Source organism: Herpailurus yagouaroundi, unplaced genomic scaffold, assembly GCF_014898765.1.
Source record: "Herpailurus yagouaroundi ecotype Mexico unplaced genomic scaffold, PumYag 216, whole genome shotgun sequence".
Lineage (NCBI taxonomy): Eukaryota > Metazoa > Chordata > Mammalia > Carnivora > Felidae > Herpailurus > Herpailurus yagouaroundi.
This window is the reverse complement of record NW_024412447.1, coordinates 3355521-3375865: the sequence shown is the minus strand read 5'-3', so window position 1 is coordinate 3375865 and position 20345 is coordinate 3355521. Positions and strand designations below refer to the sequence as shown.

The window sequence follows — 20345 nt, the reverse complement described above, 5'->3', positions numbered from 1 at the left end:
AGCACATAAGGAACAAAATGATGTTTTTATTAAAAATCGTACCCATAGCACCTCTCTGTCATCCTACATTTTTTTTTTTTTTTTCCAAATGAGATCTGGGATTCTGCACAACTCCAGAAAACATTGCCGGGAAAACTTCAGGACTGACCTAAGCTCTCGATAAACCGGAAGACGACGCTGAGAGGAATGGAGAAGAGCCTCAGCAGACTAGCTCGGGTCACGGGTTGCTGCGGTGTTCCCGCCTTCCGGACCGGATCCAGGCTACTGGGATGCCGAGTTCAAGAGAGCCAGATTTGGATACGCGGGTGGATTGCTCATTGGGAGAACGACTATACCGTGTGCCGAGAATTCGTAAAAACTAGAGACCATGCTATGATCCGTTACGCAAACACCATGCTTCAGCCCAGTCGTGGTCAAATACAAGCACAGCATCAAAAGAAGTTTACAGCGTGCGCGCGACCCTTCCTCCCCGCGACCTGGACGGATTCCCTGGCCGAGGGCCTCCGCCGTCGCTCGCGGCGCGGGGGACGCGCCCCCACGTTGCCCTACGTCACACCGTCCTCTGCTACGACGCTGAATCGAGTACGCCTTACAAGCACGGCGGTGAGTGAAACGGAAGGCAAGGCTGGGGCAGGACAGGGTTCGCTCTGGGCCAATTTATTCAGGAAGGGGTGCGTGAGGCCTTGCTGATGTGCTTAATGCCCGTTGGGTGCGGGGACCGCCCGCAGCCACCCCCGCCGCTCGCCTGCCTGGAAACCCGTGCCCTGGTGCCCGAGCGGAGAGGGCCAGCCCGTCCCGTCCCTCCAGCTCTGACAGAGCCCGGCCCCGCCTGGCCGCTTTGCTGGCTCACCCTCACACGGGAAGGTCAGCTCATCGCCCAACGACCTGCCCGGTGAGCGATGAGGGAGTGCACGGGGGGGGGGGGGGGCTCGGCCACTGCTCACCGTAAGGCACCCGAATGACGTCACTACAGAAGAAGGCGAGATGAGGACATTTCGTCTGGTCGTGGCTGGAGAAACGTTGCTCGTTCTGTTCTTGGACGGAGATTAAAATCCAATCAATACCTATTCTCCTATGGTGTGGTGTCTGTTTTTCTCCTTACAAGGTGAGAGGCTGGGGACTGATGCTCGTGGATGCCCACACTGCCTGGGGAGGCTGAAACCCAACTGCGGACGCCCAGTCTGTTGCTTTGGTGCAGGTGTCTCTCATGGGCCAGGGCCCCCGAGGGACAGGGCGGGGGGCGGGGGGGGGGGGCAGGTGCTAACAGTCCGTCAGCAGCCACGGTGCCAGCAGAGCCTCAGACAGACGATCCCATACACAAAAAGTTCAGTCAAAGCAGAGAAAGAGAAAGTACAGGAAATATAATGAACCTGAAAAGAAGCTTCATGTTGTCGCAAAAACCCCAAAGCAAAGAACACACCTCCAACCAAAGGGTCCTCATTCTGAGACGTGACAACACTTTCCCCCATATTTTAAAGCGAAGTCCGTATGGCTTAGAGCTCGAAGTGCACAGAAGGCAGTTTGTCCGTGTTCTCCACCAGGCATCTGTCTTCCAAGAAGTTCAGCTTGCAGCCTGTCGCCTCGCGCGGGTTCCTGCCCCCTCGCCGGCCGTCCTGGGGCCGAGAGGACGGAGCCGGGCTTGGGGCCCCGAGGTGCGTCCTGTCCGGTGAACTGTTGGGGGTGATTCTCACGCACAAGTGGCTTTGGGCAGAGCATCTAGGATTTTTGGTTTAGAATATTTCTGCCTCCGCTCAGAAAAAGAAGGCAGGAAGGAGAGAAGGAAGGGAGGGAAGGAAAAGGAGAGGAGAGGAGAGGAGAGAGAGAGGAACCTTTCCACACCGTCAACTGTTGGAAAAACTGAAAAGGGGCTTTTCACCCAACACAAAACTCTCCTTAGCCTCCGGGGGCCACAGGCGGCCGCTGGGAAAGCAGAGGGCCCGACGGAAGTGTAGACGGACTAGAGCCGAGGAGATACCACACGCTCTATATGGGGCCACAGGACCGGCTCCCCTACCGTCAGGGCACTGGCAGGTCACAGGTCACCCCTGCTCCTTGGGGGTGTCGACAGGGTGGCTGCGCATTGTCACGGCCACCCTCCTGCTAGCGAGGTGGGGACGCGGGGCCCTCCAGGAGCTCTGGGCGCCCGCCGGTTACACCTGGACCTCGGCTCTGGCCTGGGGGGTTGGCTGCCGGCTCCTCAGTCACCTCGGCCACCTCTTGGAAGAATAATGGGATGGCTGGAGTCACAGCTACACTTCGGGCTCTCGAAATTTCAAAGTAGTTCATGCTATTCTCACGTAGCTAAAAGATGAAAACTAAAGTAGCAAAGGGGGGAAAAAATAGTTTCCAGAAAACCTGTTAAGGCTGAAAGCTGGGCTGGGCAGCGGGCGGGACAAGGAGACCGGGGGGGGGGGCCGCGTTCGCGGGAGGCCTGGCGGGGAGGAGGCAATTCGGGGCCCCACTTTCTCAGAGCTGTTTCGCTTTATTTGGAGACACCGACGCTTTCCGTCTTTCTCATGTACAAAGCTAAACAATTAATAAAAAGGCACCTGGAGACAGCAGAGACTCATTCATTTCATGTGACATAGTTTAAAAAAAGATAAAAAGATTTAAAAAATCCTCTGGTTAACAACGCACGCCTCTTACACCACAAGCAATTCTGAAAGCGCCGTCTCGCTCTCTCTGGGTTCGCGGGGTGGGCCGTGTGCTGTTCACGGGAAGGACACGCTCGAGAAGGGAGGGCCCGCGCCCACTCGCAGCCCTGGGGGTGGGTCCCTGCTCTGCGCCGTTGGCTTCAGGCAAAGTAAGGAAGAGAAAAGCCCCGGGGGGGGGGGGGGGATTTCACCACTGGAATGATGCAAGGTGCGACCGCTGAGCCGTCAGCCGGCCAGAGGACCCCCCCCTCGGAGTCTCTTGCCCCCTCGCCAGGAACCTGAAAGCCGATTCCTTGCCTACAAACTGCGGAGTGAGAATATTTCAGAGATGGATGGGGTCGGGCCGAGAAGCGCTCAGCCCCGGGGCACACACTTCGCTCCGCAGAGGCCAGGAGCGGGCGGGAGCAGGCTGGTTCTCCGGAGGCACAGGAGGTAGAGAAGAGGAAGGAGTGGCCTGGACGTGGGCGGACATCGCACTTGACCCCCGCTCCTCCTGCCCCCCTCCCCCCGCAGCCTCCCTACTTGGCGTGGGATGGAGACACCCAGGACTGGGGGGGGGGGTCTGGGGTCCCCTCGCCACCGCACCACTGAAATACACCTTCTCGTAAAAAGAAAAGAAAACAAAGAAACCCGCTTCCTGCAGCGATGTTACAAAAAGCCGTTAAAAAAACCTTTCTAATTGAAATCTAGTGTTCACAAGTAGGTAAAATCATCACTTATCAGAATTCTTGTTTGAACAAAAGCTTGAGCTCAGTTACTGGAGTTGATTGTCTTAACAAAAGGAGGCTGGAAGGTGCGCGGAGGCCCCGCCGCGGCCGTCACACGAAGGAGGAGAAGCCGGTGAGCGGAGTCCGGGCGCCGGGGCCCGCGGGCGCGAACACGGCGCTTTGTGTGGTGACCACCGTGTGCAGGTGCGGCCCCGCCTCGCCGCCCGCCACCGCCTCGTACCTGTGCGGGGCGCGCCCGCCCGGGGCTCGCCGCTTCCACGAGTTGTAGTAGGTGGGGTCGCTCATGTAGTGGTTGACGAAGGAGTGCTGGGGGGGCGTGTCCTCAGATTCGGAGTCGGTGCCCTGGGGAGACAGCCAGGCGTGAGCGGGCCTTGGGCGGCAGCAGGTGCCGGGGAGGGGGTGGGCGTGGGGGAGGGCATGAGTGCTCATGGGGGAGGGGGAGGTCAGCCACAGAGGACGGTGGGCATGGGGAGGGGACGGGGTGGCCGTGGGCGAGGGCAGGGGGTGGCCTTGGTGGGGACCCGTGGCCACGGGAGAAGGGCAGGCACAGGGGGAGGGTGGCCACGGGCAGGGGGGCTGAGCTGGAAGCAAGGGGTGGCCAGGCGGCCACACCAGTGAAAGCCACCCAAAGTGAGCTGGCTTGTGTCCACGGTGTCCCACCCTCTTCCCTTCTCCCGCCCCCCAGGCCACCCCACACTCCACCCGAGGTACGCCCCCCTCCCCCGCCCGAGCTCAGCACCTCCGCTGCCCTGAGACAGGGACCACGTGCTGTCCCAGCTGCCCGAGTCTGCGCCTGACCCCTCGGGGTGCGTGAGCCCGTCCCAGGAGGGGTCTGCACTGCACTTCTGCCCCAGGACAGGTGTACACTTCATCCTCTGACCCGGGAGAGGTCTACACAGCCTCAAGGGGGTGCTCTGTGCCCTCCCAAGGCAGAGCTCCTGGGAGGGGGTGGGGGTAAGAGTGGTCCAGGGTCCTCGGCTTGCCCAGGACTACGGTGTAGGCTGCACTAGACCGAAGGGAGCCGGCCCTGAGCACACATGGAGGTGAGGACAGGGTGACCTCTGCGGGATACAAATGTCCGTGTGATGTCACATCCGTGCAGATCTCAGAGGGGAGGCTACCGAGGACAGGGGCCCTAGGGAGCCACGACGTCTACAGCGGCCGTCGACTCCTCCCTCCCCAGGCCCTGAGACCCGACCCCTCCGGCCACACACAAGAGCCAGCCTCGTTGATGGGTGAAGGCCAGGCTGAGGGGGTTTTCTCCCCGTCTTTATAAGAAAAGTAAATCAGCAGATTCCACTGAGAACATTTAGTCCACATAGTTTCTATGTTCACGTTCTTAAAGCAAAACCCTGTTTTGTGGTTTGGGGACTGATGTCAAGTCACTGAGGTGCCATTAACAGAGACAGTGAAGACCGTTTTCCCAAGAGGGTGGAGGCTCCCACCTTCCTGCCCCAGAGGAACTTCGAGTACCCCCGGGGGGCCTGCCCCCTGCCCACAGGCTGGCCGGGTCGGCTGCTGGGCCCCACACGAGACACGCCCCCCCACCCCTCCTTTGGAAACACAGTGGGTTCCTCCCTGCACCACCGGGGACCTCGCAGAGGCCACTGACGCCTTGAAAACGCCAAATACGGGTCTACAGACATGCGGCCATCTAGCCTTTTGAGTTCAAGGCCAGGGCGGGAGCCTGCGGCTGGATAAAGCGTCTCCATTCCAAGGTGCCCTGCCTGGGCTCCGTCCCTGACACGGCCACACCCGCCCTTTTTTCTCTCTCCAGGAGGGTCTCAGGAGGCCCGGCTGGTATGAAGGTGTGGGACACCCCCAAATGCTGTCTCAGAATCAGCAGGGAAGTTTGGGGAGAGCACAGATTACTGGGTACGCTTCCTGACGGAGTGGGCCTGGGCTAGGGCTGGGGACTGTGTGTTTCTCAGAAGCTCTGGGAGGATTCCCATCAGTGGCCAGGCTGGAGTGAGGGCAGGACTCATTCAATGTGTCGGCTGTGTTGAGACTGAGGGAAGGCAGAGGGTCCCTTGGTGCTCTGAGTCACTGTCCCTCATCTGATGGGGAGCGAACGGCCCACGTCATGCTCCATCTGGGGACTGCGTCCTGTCAGCCGGTAAGAGCAGGTGGCACCTAGGCTGTGCAGAAGCCCCTTGTGGACATGGCGGGAGCTGGACTCCCAGGAGTTTCCAGACACCGACTCGAGAATCGGGCTCTCACTGGAACATTTACAGGAAAGTAATGGTAAGTCACAGATTTGAGACTTCTTGGGACCTGTGCCTTATGGCACAGTCAGCTGTCGGCAGCTAAACACCTCTGTGGCTCCTCTGCTTTGTACGGAGTCAGAGCTCACATAAGTGCAGGTCTGATGACTGTCCTCTCCCGACACAGCCCGAGATGCAGGGAACATTAGTTCCTCCATCACTGGGCGGTGAGGGTGACAACAGACCACAGACCTAAGAGCAGCTTCTTTTTAGGAGACGCGACTACATACAGATTAACCCCTGCGGAGTCCCTGAAACCGCATGGTTCCTTTTTGTTCCTATTTTATGGATGAAGAAAGAAGCTCAGAGAGAGACGGGCCAGTTGCCCAGCAGCCCAGGCGGGGTAGGAGCCGAGGGGGAGCCTTGCAGCCCTGGGGCCCCTGCTGGTGCGGAACCGGTTCTCTGCTCCGGGGTCTCCTTCGTGTCTGCTGACCCGACTCACAAACCCCCGCTCGTGATTCCAAAACCCTCCGTGCTCTGAAAATCAAAAGCAGTGTTTGTAGCTCACCTGGTGGCAAAGTCTGACCTACGTGGAGCTACTCTGGCAGCTATGACCCTGAGCTGAACTGACGTGCAGCTATTTAGTGTGGATATTTGCAGATTCTGCTGCAGAAATACTAACGTGCTCGTAACGTAACGTGCCCTGCCGGGGATGCTACGTAACATACGATGTATATATCCCACCCCTGAGAAACGCCGAATTCTTAAACTATCTGGCCTGGAGGGCTGCAGGTGAAGAGATACGGCACGTGTACTTCTGGTGGCTAAGGTTTATCCTTCGTCTGTTTTCCAGAGGCCTCGAGGGGCTTCTGAGGCAAAGCTCTGTGTAAACCGAGACAGGTAGGAACGACAACAAGGGTCACCTGAAGGAAGCTGGCGGGATCCGTTATCGGTCCCTGAGTTGGGTCTGTCCCTTCTGCAGACACCGTATCTTGGTTCCAAATTCCTGACTTAGGAGAAAAGAGCTCATGCTGAGCTATGTCGGGGGTGTCGTCCTCTCGGCAAAGTCACAGAACACTCAGGATTGAGGCTTCACGCACCGGGGTCAGAGGTCGTGGTCATCTGACGAGTGAATGTAAGATTCAAGGTTTTCTCCCTCTTCACCCTGTACCCTGCGGTGCTCGGGCCGCCCCCTCCCCCCCTCCCCCGGTTGTGAGTGAGGAAAAACGTGAGCAAGGGCACTTAGGTTCAGTCTCCTCGCTTTGTGTCTGACAGTGGCCAGGGACAGGGCGGGGCCAGACCCAGCGCCGTATCACAGCCAAAGGTGGCAGAAATGAAGAAAGCCTTTCTAGTAACACTTCGGGACACCTTTGAGCACAGCCGTATGAAAGGTTAGAAGGACACTTTATGTGCTCAGTCTTCCGTCAGGTCTCCGCGTCGGGGGACATCACCACACGCAGAAGTCACCCGTGCTGGTGGTTCCGCTTTGGCAGACCTGTCGGGCACCCGGGTGGTGACCCTTCAGGCACCTCTCCCTCTTCTTGCTACCCCTGTCCGCCCCTCCTCCTGAAGCTGTCTGGGCCGTCGAGAAGCCGGGCTCCCAGTGGCCAAGTGGCACTGGGTGGGAGGGGGAGGGGTGGCAGTCTGGTCTAGAAGGCACTCCCGAGTTCTTGCAGGAGGCAGCCTTTCTACGGGCACGTCCAACCTTGCTCAGGTATGAATGCCTCCCGTGTCCCACCCCGGCGTGCTCACACGGTTTCACTGGACATGTGTTCAGCTGTTACATCATTCCGTATATTCCCGGCCACGGACCTAAAGGTCCTATAGCATGGAGAGAGGGCTCGGTGACATGCGGGTGCTAAGAAGAGGCCCGGGGGGCTGTCTGGCTCACAGTGATGTCCCAGGTCTGGGCTTGGACCTTCCCGAAGGAACCTCAGGAAGTGAGCCTTCTCTGCCTTTCCTTGTCACATGGGCTGAATGGCTCCTCCCCGCCTTAAACAGTGATTGGCTAGTGGGTATACATGTGACTTAAGCTGAGCCAATCAGAATCCTCTCTGGGACTCTTTGTGCTGCACAGGAAGAGCCCCGCCCTTTAGGTGGCTACGAGCCCTGAGCGGGCAGGGCCCACAGACCCAGCCAAGAGCTGCTGGGAGAGGTTAAGACCATCCTGCAGAGAGACAGGAAAGGCAGGAGCCCAAGAGCGGACGGTCACATGACACACAGGCCAGGCTTCTCGGAGCCTGCTCAGCCCTCCCCATTACCTCCACCAGAGAGCAGTGACTTAAATGCCATCCTCCCCCCGCCTGCTCTGTTTATTGTTTATATGACATTATTATTTTTTAATGGGGATGTATCTTAGTGAGCTAGAATTACTGACGAAAAGGCAATGCTGCAGGGTCCTATTTTTTTTTTTTTTAAGTTTCCTGTGTGATCCGAAGTAGCGATGTGTGTTGGTTTCCCCGGAAACCACAGAAGGACAGCAGGTGATTGGATGTGGTGGCAGTTTCTAAAGGTGCACAGATGCCTGGCAAGAAGCTAAGAAAGATAATCTCAACACTCTTGGTATTATATTTTCAAGATGAGAGAGTCAAATAATATTAGGGAATTAATTAGGTACGGGGGGGTGTTGGTCTAGGTTGGAGCGGGAGAAATTTTGAGAACTGTTTCTTGGGATCTTGAAAACGATTTTTATAACGCGACTTGAACAGCAGCCCTGCGTGAAAGACAAAGCCTCTCATCCCTAACCAGAGACGGACAAAGGGCCATGGCTCATGCCACGAGACACTGACGGCCTAACTCACAGCGGCTCTCGTCAGGTTCTTGTGCTCCCGTGATCCCATTCACAGAATTTCCACTTCAAGCACTGTTTCTGAAAATAGTTAAAAACGTCCTGGGGACAAGAGGACGACATCGCCGTTTTCGTGGTGAAATATTAGCTTCGCAGAAGACCTCTTCCAGCAAAGATCGCATAGGGTTTCCATCTCCTTACTTCCCCGGGCTCTGGAGAGGAGGGGGGCCGGGAGGAAGGGCATTACCCTCCTCACTCCTGAGCCACATTGCCTCAAACTGTTGACTAAATCCAGGGCCAAGAACGCGTCTTACTTTCCACTCCTGACATCTCCGTGTACAATGTTTTTAAACCCAGACGCTGCCTCTGGTAGGGAGGATCAGTATCTGAAATCTGAACGCACGGGGCTCCTGGGGGGCTCAGTCGGTTAAGCATCCGACTTCCGCTCAGGTCATGATCTCGCGGTTCACGATGAGCCCCGCATCGGGCTCTGCACTGACAGCTCAGAGCCCGGAACCTGCTTTGGATTCTGTGTCTCCCTCTCTCTGTCCCTCCCCAGCTCACTCTCCCTCTCTCTCTCTCTCTGTCTCTCTCTGTCAAAAATAAATACACTTAAAAACAAAAACTGAAATCTAAATGCAAGTGCAAGTCACTTATTAGGTGGTCCTCTTTGGAACAGGTGCTAACCGTATGTTCTGCTGCCCCACCCAGGGTCTCTTCTCTCTGGGACCCTTGCTCATCTCTCTGAGGGCTCTGTCTGCAGTTCGGTAATTTGCCTCTATTCCTGTGAATTTGGGGTTAAGGGGCCGGGCCAGAAATCATCACCGTCTTTAGGAAACCTTGGCCCATGCTTCTCCCCTCTGAATATCAGAACCATCCATTACAAAGGCAAAAGGTGCTTCCAGGATGGCCGGTGAGGAGCCAGCAGATTGCCTTCCAAGAGAGACAATGATTTAACTGGAGAAAGTTATTTTATAAACAGGCCTCTAAAGTCGCTGGGAATCGTGGCCGGGACAGAGAGCAAATGGAGGAAGATTTACTCCACCAAGAACAGCAAGAGTCTGAGGCACTCGAGCCGTGACCTGCATCACCCCCCGCCTCTGACCCCCAGCTCCGTGTGACAGCAGCTCGGCAGGTACGGTCGAGAGAACCGGGTTCCCTTCCCTCACCCTGTCTTTACCCCTGGGCCGGACGGTCTACACCACTTGTGGCAGGTTGAGAATACTGAGCCCCAACGGCCGCTGCCTCAGCTAGCTTGTAGGGAAGAAGTTTTATACCAGAGGGGCAAGCCCAGAAGATCAGGGACTATCGTCTCCACCCAGTGCCCTACCTGCACGGCAGGTGTGTCCCTATGGGCGAAGAGGGCCACTGTCCCCACCCCCAGCTTTGGTGCTGTGACACAGAAGTCCTGCACAGTGGGGAGAGACAGTCCATTAGAACAGAGAGATCCCGACTCTCCTAAAGGGAATGGCTTTGTTTGGAACAAAGCATGCCTAAGGGCACTGCCGAAAACAGTGGAATCCTTCCGCATAAGAAATTAAGAGGAAGCTGGTAGTTCTGTGATTGTAACAAGTGAAGCAATAAACCAGCCAGAAGTTTCACAGAGAGAACCACGGAAAGAGACAGCTAAGGAGAGCCTCCTTGGGGTCAGAGCAGAATTCAGATTGATAACATCCTGCTACTGCAGGAGGGCTGCCCCTTAACTGGAGCAAGCTATAGCGTAATATATAGCCCAGGGCATCGTGAAAAATAATCGAGCTAGCAAGTGGTAAAGGTTAAGAGCTGGGTGTGATACCAATACCAACAGACCATCCAGAATCTTAATAGGGGGTGAGAAAACGAGACAAAGAAAGCCTGGCTGGGACCATCGTCATCCCGGGTATTCAGGGGTCCTGAATGTGTTCCTAAGACTGTACTTCTCAGGAGTGTGGCATAAGAGAATCCACCCCTGGGGGAGACAGTCTTCCACTGAACTAGTCCAGCCAGCCCACTAAACACGCAGACAACGAGAATGATCCTCGGGGTAGAGGATATCAGTATTCACAGTTGGCACAATACATTAACAAAAATGAACCGTTTTCAGAAAAACAGGACAGTGTGTTCCACACCTGCAGCAAAAAGCAGGCAGCGTCTGAGGAGACTCGAGTGTTGGCAAACAAAGATTTTGAAAGCAGCTATTACAATCTAGTCACAGAACTAAAGGAAGCTAAGTTTAAAGAATGGAAGATGATGATACTGTGCCAAGTAGAACATATCAATAGAGAAATGATTTTAAAAGGACCAAATAAGAAGTTTTGGCATTGAAAAATACAATGGCCAAAATAAACAATTCATTGGAGGCGCCCGACGGTACGCTAGGTCTGGCAGAACAAAGAGTCAGGCCACGGGGACGTATCAACAGAGATTATGCACCCTGGAAAAGAGAAGAAAAAGCATGAACACACACGAAGGAGAAGAACAATAATGAAAGAAAAGAGCACCTGACATATGCAGGACAATGCTGAGTACACCCACACACGAGATGGTCATGAGAGCACCAGGACGAGAGCAGAAAGACAGAAGAAGAAAACACAGGGGAAGAAATGGCTTACGACTTCCCAGATTTGCTCAGAAGCATTCATTTACACGCAGAAAATCTCCATAAACACCAAGTAAGTCCACACCCAGACGCCTCACAGCCAAAAAGACAAAGAAATTCTTCAAATCATGGACAAGGGAACTCAAATAATGGTCAGAGTTGGCTTCTGATCAGAAAGGAAAAAGATGGGGGACAGAAGGCAATGGGGAAGTGTATTCAAAGTGTTGAATAAAAACTGCTAACCAAGGATCTTGTGTTCAGCAGAACTGCTTTCAAAAATGAAGGTGAAATAAAGGCACCCCTAGATAAGTAGAGGCAGGAAAATTCATCACTATCCAACCTGCCTTACAAGAGATACTACAGGAAGACTGTCAGGTTGAAAGCAGGTGACATAAGCAGAAGTGTAAAAGAAAAGGCAATGACCAAGATGATCACACATGGGTAATTATGAAAGATAGCATCTTTCTTCTCTTACCTCAATTAAAAAGCAATTGCATACAGTGATATGTATATAATTGTATTGTTGGGCCTATGATGTACAGAAATGTGACATTTTTTTTTATTAAATTTTTTTTTAACGTTAATTTATTTTTGAGACAGAGTGTGAGTGGGGGACGGGCAGAGAGAGAGAGGAAGATAGGGAATCGTACACAGGCTCCAGGCTCCGAGTTGTCGGCACAGAGCCCGACCTGGGACTTGAACTCATGAATGGCGAGATCATAACCTGAGCCGAAGTCAGATGCTTAAATGACTGAGCCACACAGATGCCCCAGAAATGTGACATATTTAACAAACAGAACAAAGGAAGCAGCTGAGTGAAGAAATGACGCCCAATGGCAACTTGAATCTGCTGGAAGAAATGAATAGTATACAAGACGGGTAAAATGGTAAACTCCAGATATATATTTGTTCTCCTTTCTCATCTCGACTTCCTTAAAAGATGTAGAGTTCTGTAAAGTAGTAACTATAAAAATGCATCCTTGCGTTTGTAACATTATGGATTTACAGACATCATGTATAATAATAAATGACAGCACAGAAAGGGGAGCAGGCCAGACAGCTATATAGGAATAAACTTTTTAGACATCACTGAGATTTAGCATAAATCTTAAGTAAATGTTGATACCAAAGCAATCACTAACAAAAATAACTGAAAAAATAGAGTAAAAGCAAAAACAAGAGAATTAAAGTGGTACACTGGAAAACTTCACTTAAAAAAGAAGAAAGTAAGCAGGAAAGAAAGAGGAATAAAGACACGAGACATATAAAAGACAAATATCAAAATAGCAGATGTAAAGTCTACCTTAGCGGTCATTGTATTAAATGTGAATGGATTAAACAATCCATTCAAAAGGCAGAGATTGGCCGAAAGAAAAACCACTCCAGCTCTATGCTGCCTGTAAGAGATACATTCTGGATTCAAAGATACAAATAGGTTGAAAGTACAAGAATGGAAGTAACATACAATGACCAAAAGAGACCTGGGGTGGCTGAGTAGTATCAGACAAAATAATCGTGAAGGCAAAATTGTTACTAGGGACAAAAAGGGCCATGCTATTCTGATGAAGGGGCCAATCCATCCACAAGACAGAACTATTATAAACATACATCTAAAACAGAGCCCCTGAAACACATGAAAATAAACTGGCTGAATTGGAGTGAGAAATCGAGAGTTCAACAACAGTAGTTGGAGATTTGAGTACATGAATGGACGGCAGAAGATCAGAAATCCAGGTGACTGCCACAACACTGTAAACCAGCCAGCCCTAACAGACACATCCAGACCATTCCACACAACTGCAGAATAACACTTTGTTTTTTCAAGTGGACTACTCAATCGCCCTACCTCATGGGACTGGTGTGAAACTCCATGAAACAAGACTCAATACATTTAAAAGGATTGAAAATATACAAAGCATGTTCCCAGACCACAATGGAATAAAATTAAAAAAAAAAAAATCAATAACAGAAGGTCATTTGGGAAAGTCACAACTACGAGAAAATTAAAAAAAACACTCCTAAATAACCAACGTTCCAAATGAGTGAATTGTGTGCTATGTGAATTATATCTCAGTCAGGCTGTTTAATCAATGCGGTTCACAGCAAACTCTCCATCTGAGCTGGTGCTTCCATGATGACGGAAGTCCCCAGGTCCCTCTGTTGGGACCCTGTGGATATCTGGTGCTTACACATCTCCCAAATCCATATGGTTCACAGATAGGACCCAGCAAGATTAGAAAGCTAAGAACTCTGGAAAAAGGATAGGCCTCACTGTGTCTACCCGAGGACCCAGGAGCAGACAGGACGGGAGTTCTCGGTGGACTCCATGGGACCTCAGCTAGAGATGACCGTCAGAGCTTCCTGGGGGCCTGGACCCCAGATCCTAGGAGAATTTCTGCATGTACATAGAGCGTCCACACCTCTCGTCAGCTTCCTGATAGAGCCCTTGACCCAAAAAGCATTAGGAACCATGAGAGGCATCTGTGGGAATTATAAAAGGAGCCCCTTCCTCCTGGCACAGGGCTTGCCAAGAGGAAGGCAGGCCCCTCACTCACTCAGCCACAGCCGTGGAGCTGGGACGGCTCAGTTCTGGGTGTCGGGTCTGCTGGGAGGGACAGCACTGGGAGTCTGGCTCAGGTCGGCCGCTCAAGCTCACCCCAGCAGCATGTGTGCAGGGAAGACGTAAAAACTTCTGTAAGCTCCAGCTTTGTCCTCTATTATATGAGGATCACGGCTACCTCCCCGCAGGGCTTAGTGTGAAATCTACGTCCCTCTCTCCTATGCCTGCCCTCCTCCCCCACTGCCCCCATCAGCTCCTTCCCTTCCTCCTTCAAGCTCCACCTCTGGACGTGTGTGTTTGTATGTAGGTATACGGGCATGTGCACGTGTGCATACGACTAGCTCGGTGCCTGTATACGTTTACTAACTGTCTGTAAAAACCAGCTGAATTGGCATCTCCAAACATCCCACAGGCACGAGAGGACAAACAGACTGCTGCCCGTCTACCCATTTTGAGAATGCTCCCATGAACACAGAGTTCAGAATTTGTGCCTCCAACTCTGGCCGCTCTCGACATGGCCGCTGCCCCCAGGGGTCAAGAGGAGCCGGTGGAGGCCAGGGCCTGGCTGAGCTCTGGATGACCTCAGACTTAGTCTTGCTGGCTGGCCAGCGGGGAGAATCGCCCTACCTCATGGGACTGGTGTGAGCATTGAGAGAGCACGCCTGGGCGCCTGGCGGCTCAGTCGGTTAAGCGTCCGACGTCGGCTCAGGTCACGATCTCACTGCTCGTGGGTTCGAGCCCCACGTCGGGCTCTGTGCTGACAGCTCGGAGCCCAGAGCCTGCTTCGGATTCTGTGTCTGTCCCTCTGCCCCTCCCCTGCTCGCACTCTGCCTCTCTCTCTCAAATATAAATAAAACATTAAAAAAAAAAACAAACAAATAAAAAATGGAAGAGCGTGCCTGGACCATAGTGGCGCAAGTAGTGCCTGAGCCCCGTTGGACCGTTGTTCACTCCACCCGCAGGGTGTGCTGGCGAGAACTGAGGACAGACGCCCAGCACAGGCCATGCGAATGCATCTCGAAGTTGCTGGCACACGCAGTGCCTGCCGCAAGGCCGTCGTACCCCTTTCCAACGTGCTGCTTTTGGCGCAAGCAGCTAGAGAAAGCTAGACAAAAGCTGCTGTTTCCTTCTCACAAAAAGCCAGGTCACTTCTGCAGCGTTTCGCTCGAGAGCCCTTGACTTCAGACAAATGCAACATCGGCTGCTGCTTGCTGTTTGCACCGTGCCCAAGGCAACGGCACAGACGGGGCGCCCGGCGTCCTCTGTAAACAGGAAACTCGAAGCAGAGCGGACCCGGTGTCACCTCGACAGCCACCTGCCGTCCGTCTCACTTGGAGTTCACATACTAACCACAACTTCAAAGAAGCCATTTTATTGAGCCTCGGGGCTTGATAAGGCCTGAATTCGGGTCCAAATGAAGGTGGGACTTATTTTAGATTAAATATTGATTTAGAGTATGGATGTCAAGAGGTGGGGCAGGCGTACGTGCCTAGCAAACGGCTTGGTGATTTTCCTCCCTCTCAACACCGGGCACGTCTGAAATAAAGACGTTTAGGACTGATAGGGACCCACCCCTCAAACCGTCACTTCGGCTGGCTTTGCTCCTTAGGGTCAGACGCTGTCAGACCCTGAGGCAGCACGCTTGTGGGGAAAGGCACTTCCCGGGGGGCAGGGAAGGCTGACCCCTCCTGGAGTCTCCCACGGCTGCCTCCTCTCTGGACGACACCCTCCCCGGCCTGCCCCGACGGAGGCCTCGCACTGTGTGCTCAGCTGCACGAGTGAGCACTCAGACACACAGGACGCCTCGCAGATGCAGGCCCACGGGTCCCGGGTGGGGGTCACATCTGCGAGGGCAACACCCCCCTGGTCCATCTGCTCAGTGAGGACAGAGACAAGCCTCAGGTCAGGGCTCACCAGACCCTGTAACTGTCCCTGAACGGCGTTGGCTCAATCCCGCTTCAGCACAAAGCGGGGCGGGTGGGAGGGGAAGGGGCTGCCGGGCACGGGGTCCCAGGTTCTGAGGGTTTTGGGGGCTCAGGCCGTCTGCCACTCCAGCCGGGGTCTAGAGGGCAGGTTCTACGGTCACCACCAGAAAACACCGTTTATTTACGGAAGCCAAACGGAAAGTCAAGTGGCTTCGGGACCGGAAGCCCCTTTGGCCGAGGTGCTGATGTGAGAGCTGGCCCGGGGGGCAGTGACCTCTGGGTCTGAAGGAGTCCCAGCATGTACTTTCCTCATCGGTCAAAGGGACTCATTTGCCCCTGGCCCTGCTGCCCCTCAACTCCGCAGGGACCAGGGGGGCAGCACCTCGGGAAGGCAGAGGGCTTGGCACAGAAGCGGGGACAGAGGCCGTGTGCACTGACCTCAGATTCCGAAGCGTCCACAGACTTCTCCTTGAGGTTTGTGCTCTCGGTCAGCACGGCGCTGTTGTATTTGTTGCAGATGTCCTCGTCTGAGTAGTGCAGCCCGCCGGGGCTGGGCCGGGGTGGGGACCTAGGACAGGACGCCGCCCACGGGACGGACACGGGCTCAGATATCCGGGCCGCAGCTACCTCCCCGGGGCCCTCCTGACCCGTCCTCTGGCTGCTGCCCTGTTGGGATGGGTGGACGTCCATTCTGGTGGCACCCGTCTGCCCGAGAAGCAGGGACTCCCTCACGCTCAGCCAGCCTGCGGGGCGCTCGGCCTCCCGAGACCACGCCCCTCCGCGCCCGAGACGGGCCTTCTTTTTACATCTCTGGAACGGGAGGAAGGATGCCCCGGGCCCCCTGCCATGTGCGCCCCCCCCCCCCAGACTCAACGCGGCCCTGTTGGGTTGTGGCGGGTGCCCGTGGGCACGGCGACATGCCCGCGGCCAGACCATTGGGCAGACGTGGCCCAGGTAGGTTACGGGCGCTGCGTCCCTACCTGGTCCCGTTCTTCTTTGAGAAGGTGTTCTTGACATTGAGGTGGCGGCTGTTGAGCTCCAAGGCGGCAAACCCTCCATTGTCCAGGGTCACGGTCTCCTCCATGTTGGAGATGTTCTTCCCTAGAGCCGGGACGGGAGAACGGGTTCATGGGCTGCAGTCAAGGGCTCGCTGCGGGTCTGAGGGCCGCACAGGTGCTCGGCCTACAGGTGTACGGAGTTCCCGCTGGAAGCAGGGCCCAGAGCCCGGCCAGACCCGCCTGGGCGCGCGGGGTGGGCGGAGGCTCGCCGGGGAGCCGGCAGCGTATTAATCGCAGCGCTCGGAGCACTGTGGTGTTTGCTTTGTCTGACACCAAAACACCAGCCTTCCTATCAGAATTGACGGAGGAGCCCTCAGGATGCATCGGCGTTTTTTTTTTTAAAGTTGAGGATTAAGTATTTTATACATTTCAAAATGACGACCTCATGACCACCTAATAAAACAGTAAATGGAAAGTAGATTTGCAGGGGGTGACAGTCCAGGGGACACGGGGTCTTTCTGGGGTGGTGAAGATGTTCTAGAACCGGCTGTGCTGACGTCCGCACGTATCTGTCAACACGCGAGAAGCCACTCAAAAAAATAGGTTTACAAATACACGTGAAAATGTGTTCTCAACTATGTCGGCAGATCAAACGAATAACCGTGAGCTTGGGAGAAACCACAGGAGACGCCGAGAGTCCCGTGTCTTCCTGTCCTCAAGGCTGTCTGTCCCCTTCCCCCAGAGTCCTCCTGGCCCACCGTCCCCTTCTTTCAGCTCACAGCCCAAGCGACACAGGACCAGAGAGCATCTTCCAGACCACCCGAGACAGCGACCGTCCTTCCCCCTCCCCCTCCCCCTCTTCCTCCTCCTCCTTCTCCTCCTCCTCTCCCAGAGATGCGTAGAGCGCCCCCCCGTGGTGCTCATCCCAGCAGCGCTATTTTTCACCTGCTTGCGTGTTCCTTACCGTCCACCTCCCATCTCTCCTGGCCAGACCACAGCCCTTGGAGGCAGGGACCCCACCTGTTTTTCTCCCGCTGTGCTCGCCTCCAGGACAGGGGCCACTCCAGCTTTGTTAAAACCCCACGGTGCCCTCTCCGCTTTGAACCAGCGCCCGCCACCCCCCCCCCTTCCCGAGGGTCCGGAAAGCTCTAGGTGCACGCAACGGGAAAAGCCGGCAGGACAGAGACCTGCAGATCGTGGGTCATTCGCCGGCCAGTAGGGGTCTGGGGCTGACTGATGAGCGGGTGGGCAGGTAAAAAGCAGTATCAGAAAGGAAATCCAATAAGGGTGGTGTGTGAGGGAGGCTGTCGGGCCGGAACGGTGAAGGTTTAGGGTCTGCGTGTCTCCCGGCAGGAAGGCAGACATTCGAGTAGACACCTTTTTTTTTTTTTTTTTCTAGGCTTCAATTATGATGTTAAATTAATACTCCAGGGTGAGGCTGAGTATCAGAAGCTTGGGTCAGGTCTGGCTTTTCGGGGCTGTTTTCCAGATGCAGAAGGAGAGTGAAAAGCGGGGAGATTTTCTGTGTGCCAGACACAGGATTCTGGAATAGCATTAACTCAATAAAATGACATGCCATTCATACATAGTAAATCCCATAGGAATAAAATCTGATTTACGAACACTTGTTAGAAGTGAATTTATACAGAAAAAAATAAACCCTTTCTTGGAGGGATGAATTGCTTAATGCCAGGAAAGCAAACGGTGAGGCGCCTGGTTGTGTTAACCCGTTAGGCACAGGGATGGATGGAACTGGGAGGCTGAGGCTGGGGAAGCCGCTCAGCCCAGCCCCTCGTCCCTGAGGGCTCACGGGGCCGGCTCCTTTGCAGGAGGACCCCACCAGGGAGCCGGCCTCCTGGGGAGCAAAGACGGAGGAGCAGTGGGAATAGCTCCAGCTATGGGGCCTGTCCTGCCGCCCTGGTGACACCAGGGAGCTGGTCACGTTCTCGGCCAAGCTACAGCTGTGATGGAACAGACAGCCGTGGTTGTGCCAAGAAGTGGTCTCCTAGGTTATTAGGAGAACTGAAGAAAAACCGAGAAGAATAAATGCGTAAAGTGTACTTATCTGACACGTCCGGAGTGACTTGTTTGCTACGTGTGTAATTGCCATGGGCGTAGAGATATGGAGCCCCATGAACCCCGAGGGGCTCCCTCACCTGCCAGGGTCCCAGAACCCCAAGGGGCTCCCTCACTGACCTTCTCTGTTGATACTTCTCTCCCAACAGGCAACCACTATTCTGTCTTCTAGAAACTCCCACTCATTTTGGTGGTTCCAGACCTTCCTATAAATGGAGTCCAGCTTTGCCCCGTGTTCGTTTGTCCATTTCTCTGATGGGGGCGATCCACTCAGCAACAGACACTTACTGAGAACCTTCTGTGTGCCAGGAGCTCATACTGGGGAGGCAGTGGTGAGCCGGGCGCCAGAGGGCGCGGAGCTGGGACGTGGGGTTTAAGGTGAGGTACAACTCAACCGCTGTCTGGCTGAACCCCGCACCTTGTTTCCATCGGCGGCTCCCTGAGCCTCACCGATGCTTCGGAGACGTGCCCAGCACTGCGTTCCCGTGACACTGAATAGTCTGGTGATTCATCTGGTCAATGCTTCTGGCTAACGCGTTATAGTTCACGTTCAAAAATACCGCTGCATCTGGGAAATGGTGCTTATGGGGAAAACAGACGCAGGGAGGCCAAAACGACCCAAGCGATGGACAGGAGACAAGGGCCAGGGCCAGAGTCCGGGCCGCCAAGCTCTAGGACACCTGCGCGCTGCACCCAGCTGCCTCCCGAAGGAAATCCGCTGCGCCTATCTTATCACCCGCAAAGGGGATGCTGGCCCCACAGACCCTGGAGAGATGGGAGAAAACAGTGGCGGGGGGCGGGGGGGCCGGGGGGCAGACGCCTCACCTGTGCCACAGTTCTTGTATCTCTTGTTCTGCCCGTGCAAGACCAGAGCAAACACCACCAGCAGCAGGACGATCAGGCTGGACAGCGCCATCACCAGGAGGAACCACCACTCCCCGTAGAACGGGGTCTCCACTTGCGCTGAGGGGCACACCAACACAGTCACACGTGATGGAGACTCCTGCCTCCTGTCCGGGAACAGGTGGCGGGGCTCTGTGCAGGGTGGGGGCGGGGAGGGAGGAGGCGACGAGCCCCGAGTCACCGGGAGGACGGAACCACGGGCTGGCGTGGGTTCCAGCTTCCCAGACCCAGGCTCGGGCGTGACGGGCTCTGCGGCCGCTGCTCCTTCCCTGCGGGAACCGGGCTCGGGGCCCCCGTGGCACCCACGTTGCCCTTTCCCAGAGCTCGCCCTGCCCTTGACCATCTACACCGTCCTTCGTGCTACTTCCCGTGACCTCCACTGCTCGCGGATGTCGTCCGGGGTAAAGACAGGAAGGGTGAGAGTGCCTGGATGCCCTCCCCTCTTCTAGGGCCCAGGCTTCCCTCCCGGATGGCCCCGCGGTCCCCTTACCCTCTCCACCAGGGCCGCCACCCACCCCTGCCTGCCACAGCCTCTTCTCAGGGGGCTTCTCCTCTACTGGACTCACCCCAATCCACGCCCTACACTGTCACCAGAGAGATCTCGCTCAGATGGAAACAAACCGTCGCTTCCTAAAAGCCTTCGGTGCCCCACGTTAGCCACGGGGCACAGTCCAAGCCTAGGGGCCCCGTGGTCTGACTCCTGCTCACTCCTGGTGCTAGATCCCATCCACCCCTGCACAGAAGCCTCCCCGCTGGCCTGTTCTGCCACACCAGGGCTCCCCCAGGGCCGCGGTTGTAGTTTATTTATTTTGCGCCTCCAGCAAAACTGAGCAGAACTGGCCCATCTATCCCTGTGTTTTTTGAGGCACTGAACAGAAAAGCTTCATTTAGAAGTTGCTTTGAAGAAGGATACTTTTTTTTTTTTTTTTTT

The 20345-nt window shown here is 55.0% G+C and overlaps 1 protein-coding gene across 1 annotated transcript in view; it reads right to left on the bottom strand.

The window, feature by feature from the left end:
• Positions 1–68: 68 nt before the first annotated feature.
• Positions 69–20345, bottom strand: part of SDK1 (sidekick cell adhesion molecule 1) — a 530100-nt gene continuing 509823 nt past the window's right edge. Inside the window, exons 40-43 of the mRNA XM_040455762.1 lie at positions 19337–19474; positions 16418–16538; positions 15876–16005; positions 69–3724 (exon numbers count right to left, since the gene is read on the bottom strand). Coding sequence (XP_040311696.1) covers positions 3473–3724; positions 15876–16005; positions 16418–16538; positions 19337–19474 — 641 coding nt within the window. The 3' untranslated portion in view covers positions 69–3472. The remainder of the gene's footprint in view (positions 3725–15875; positions 16006–16417; positions 16539–19336; positions 19475–20345) is intronic.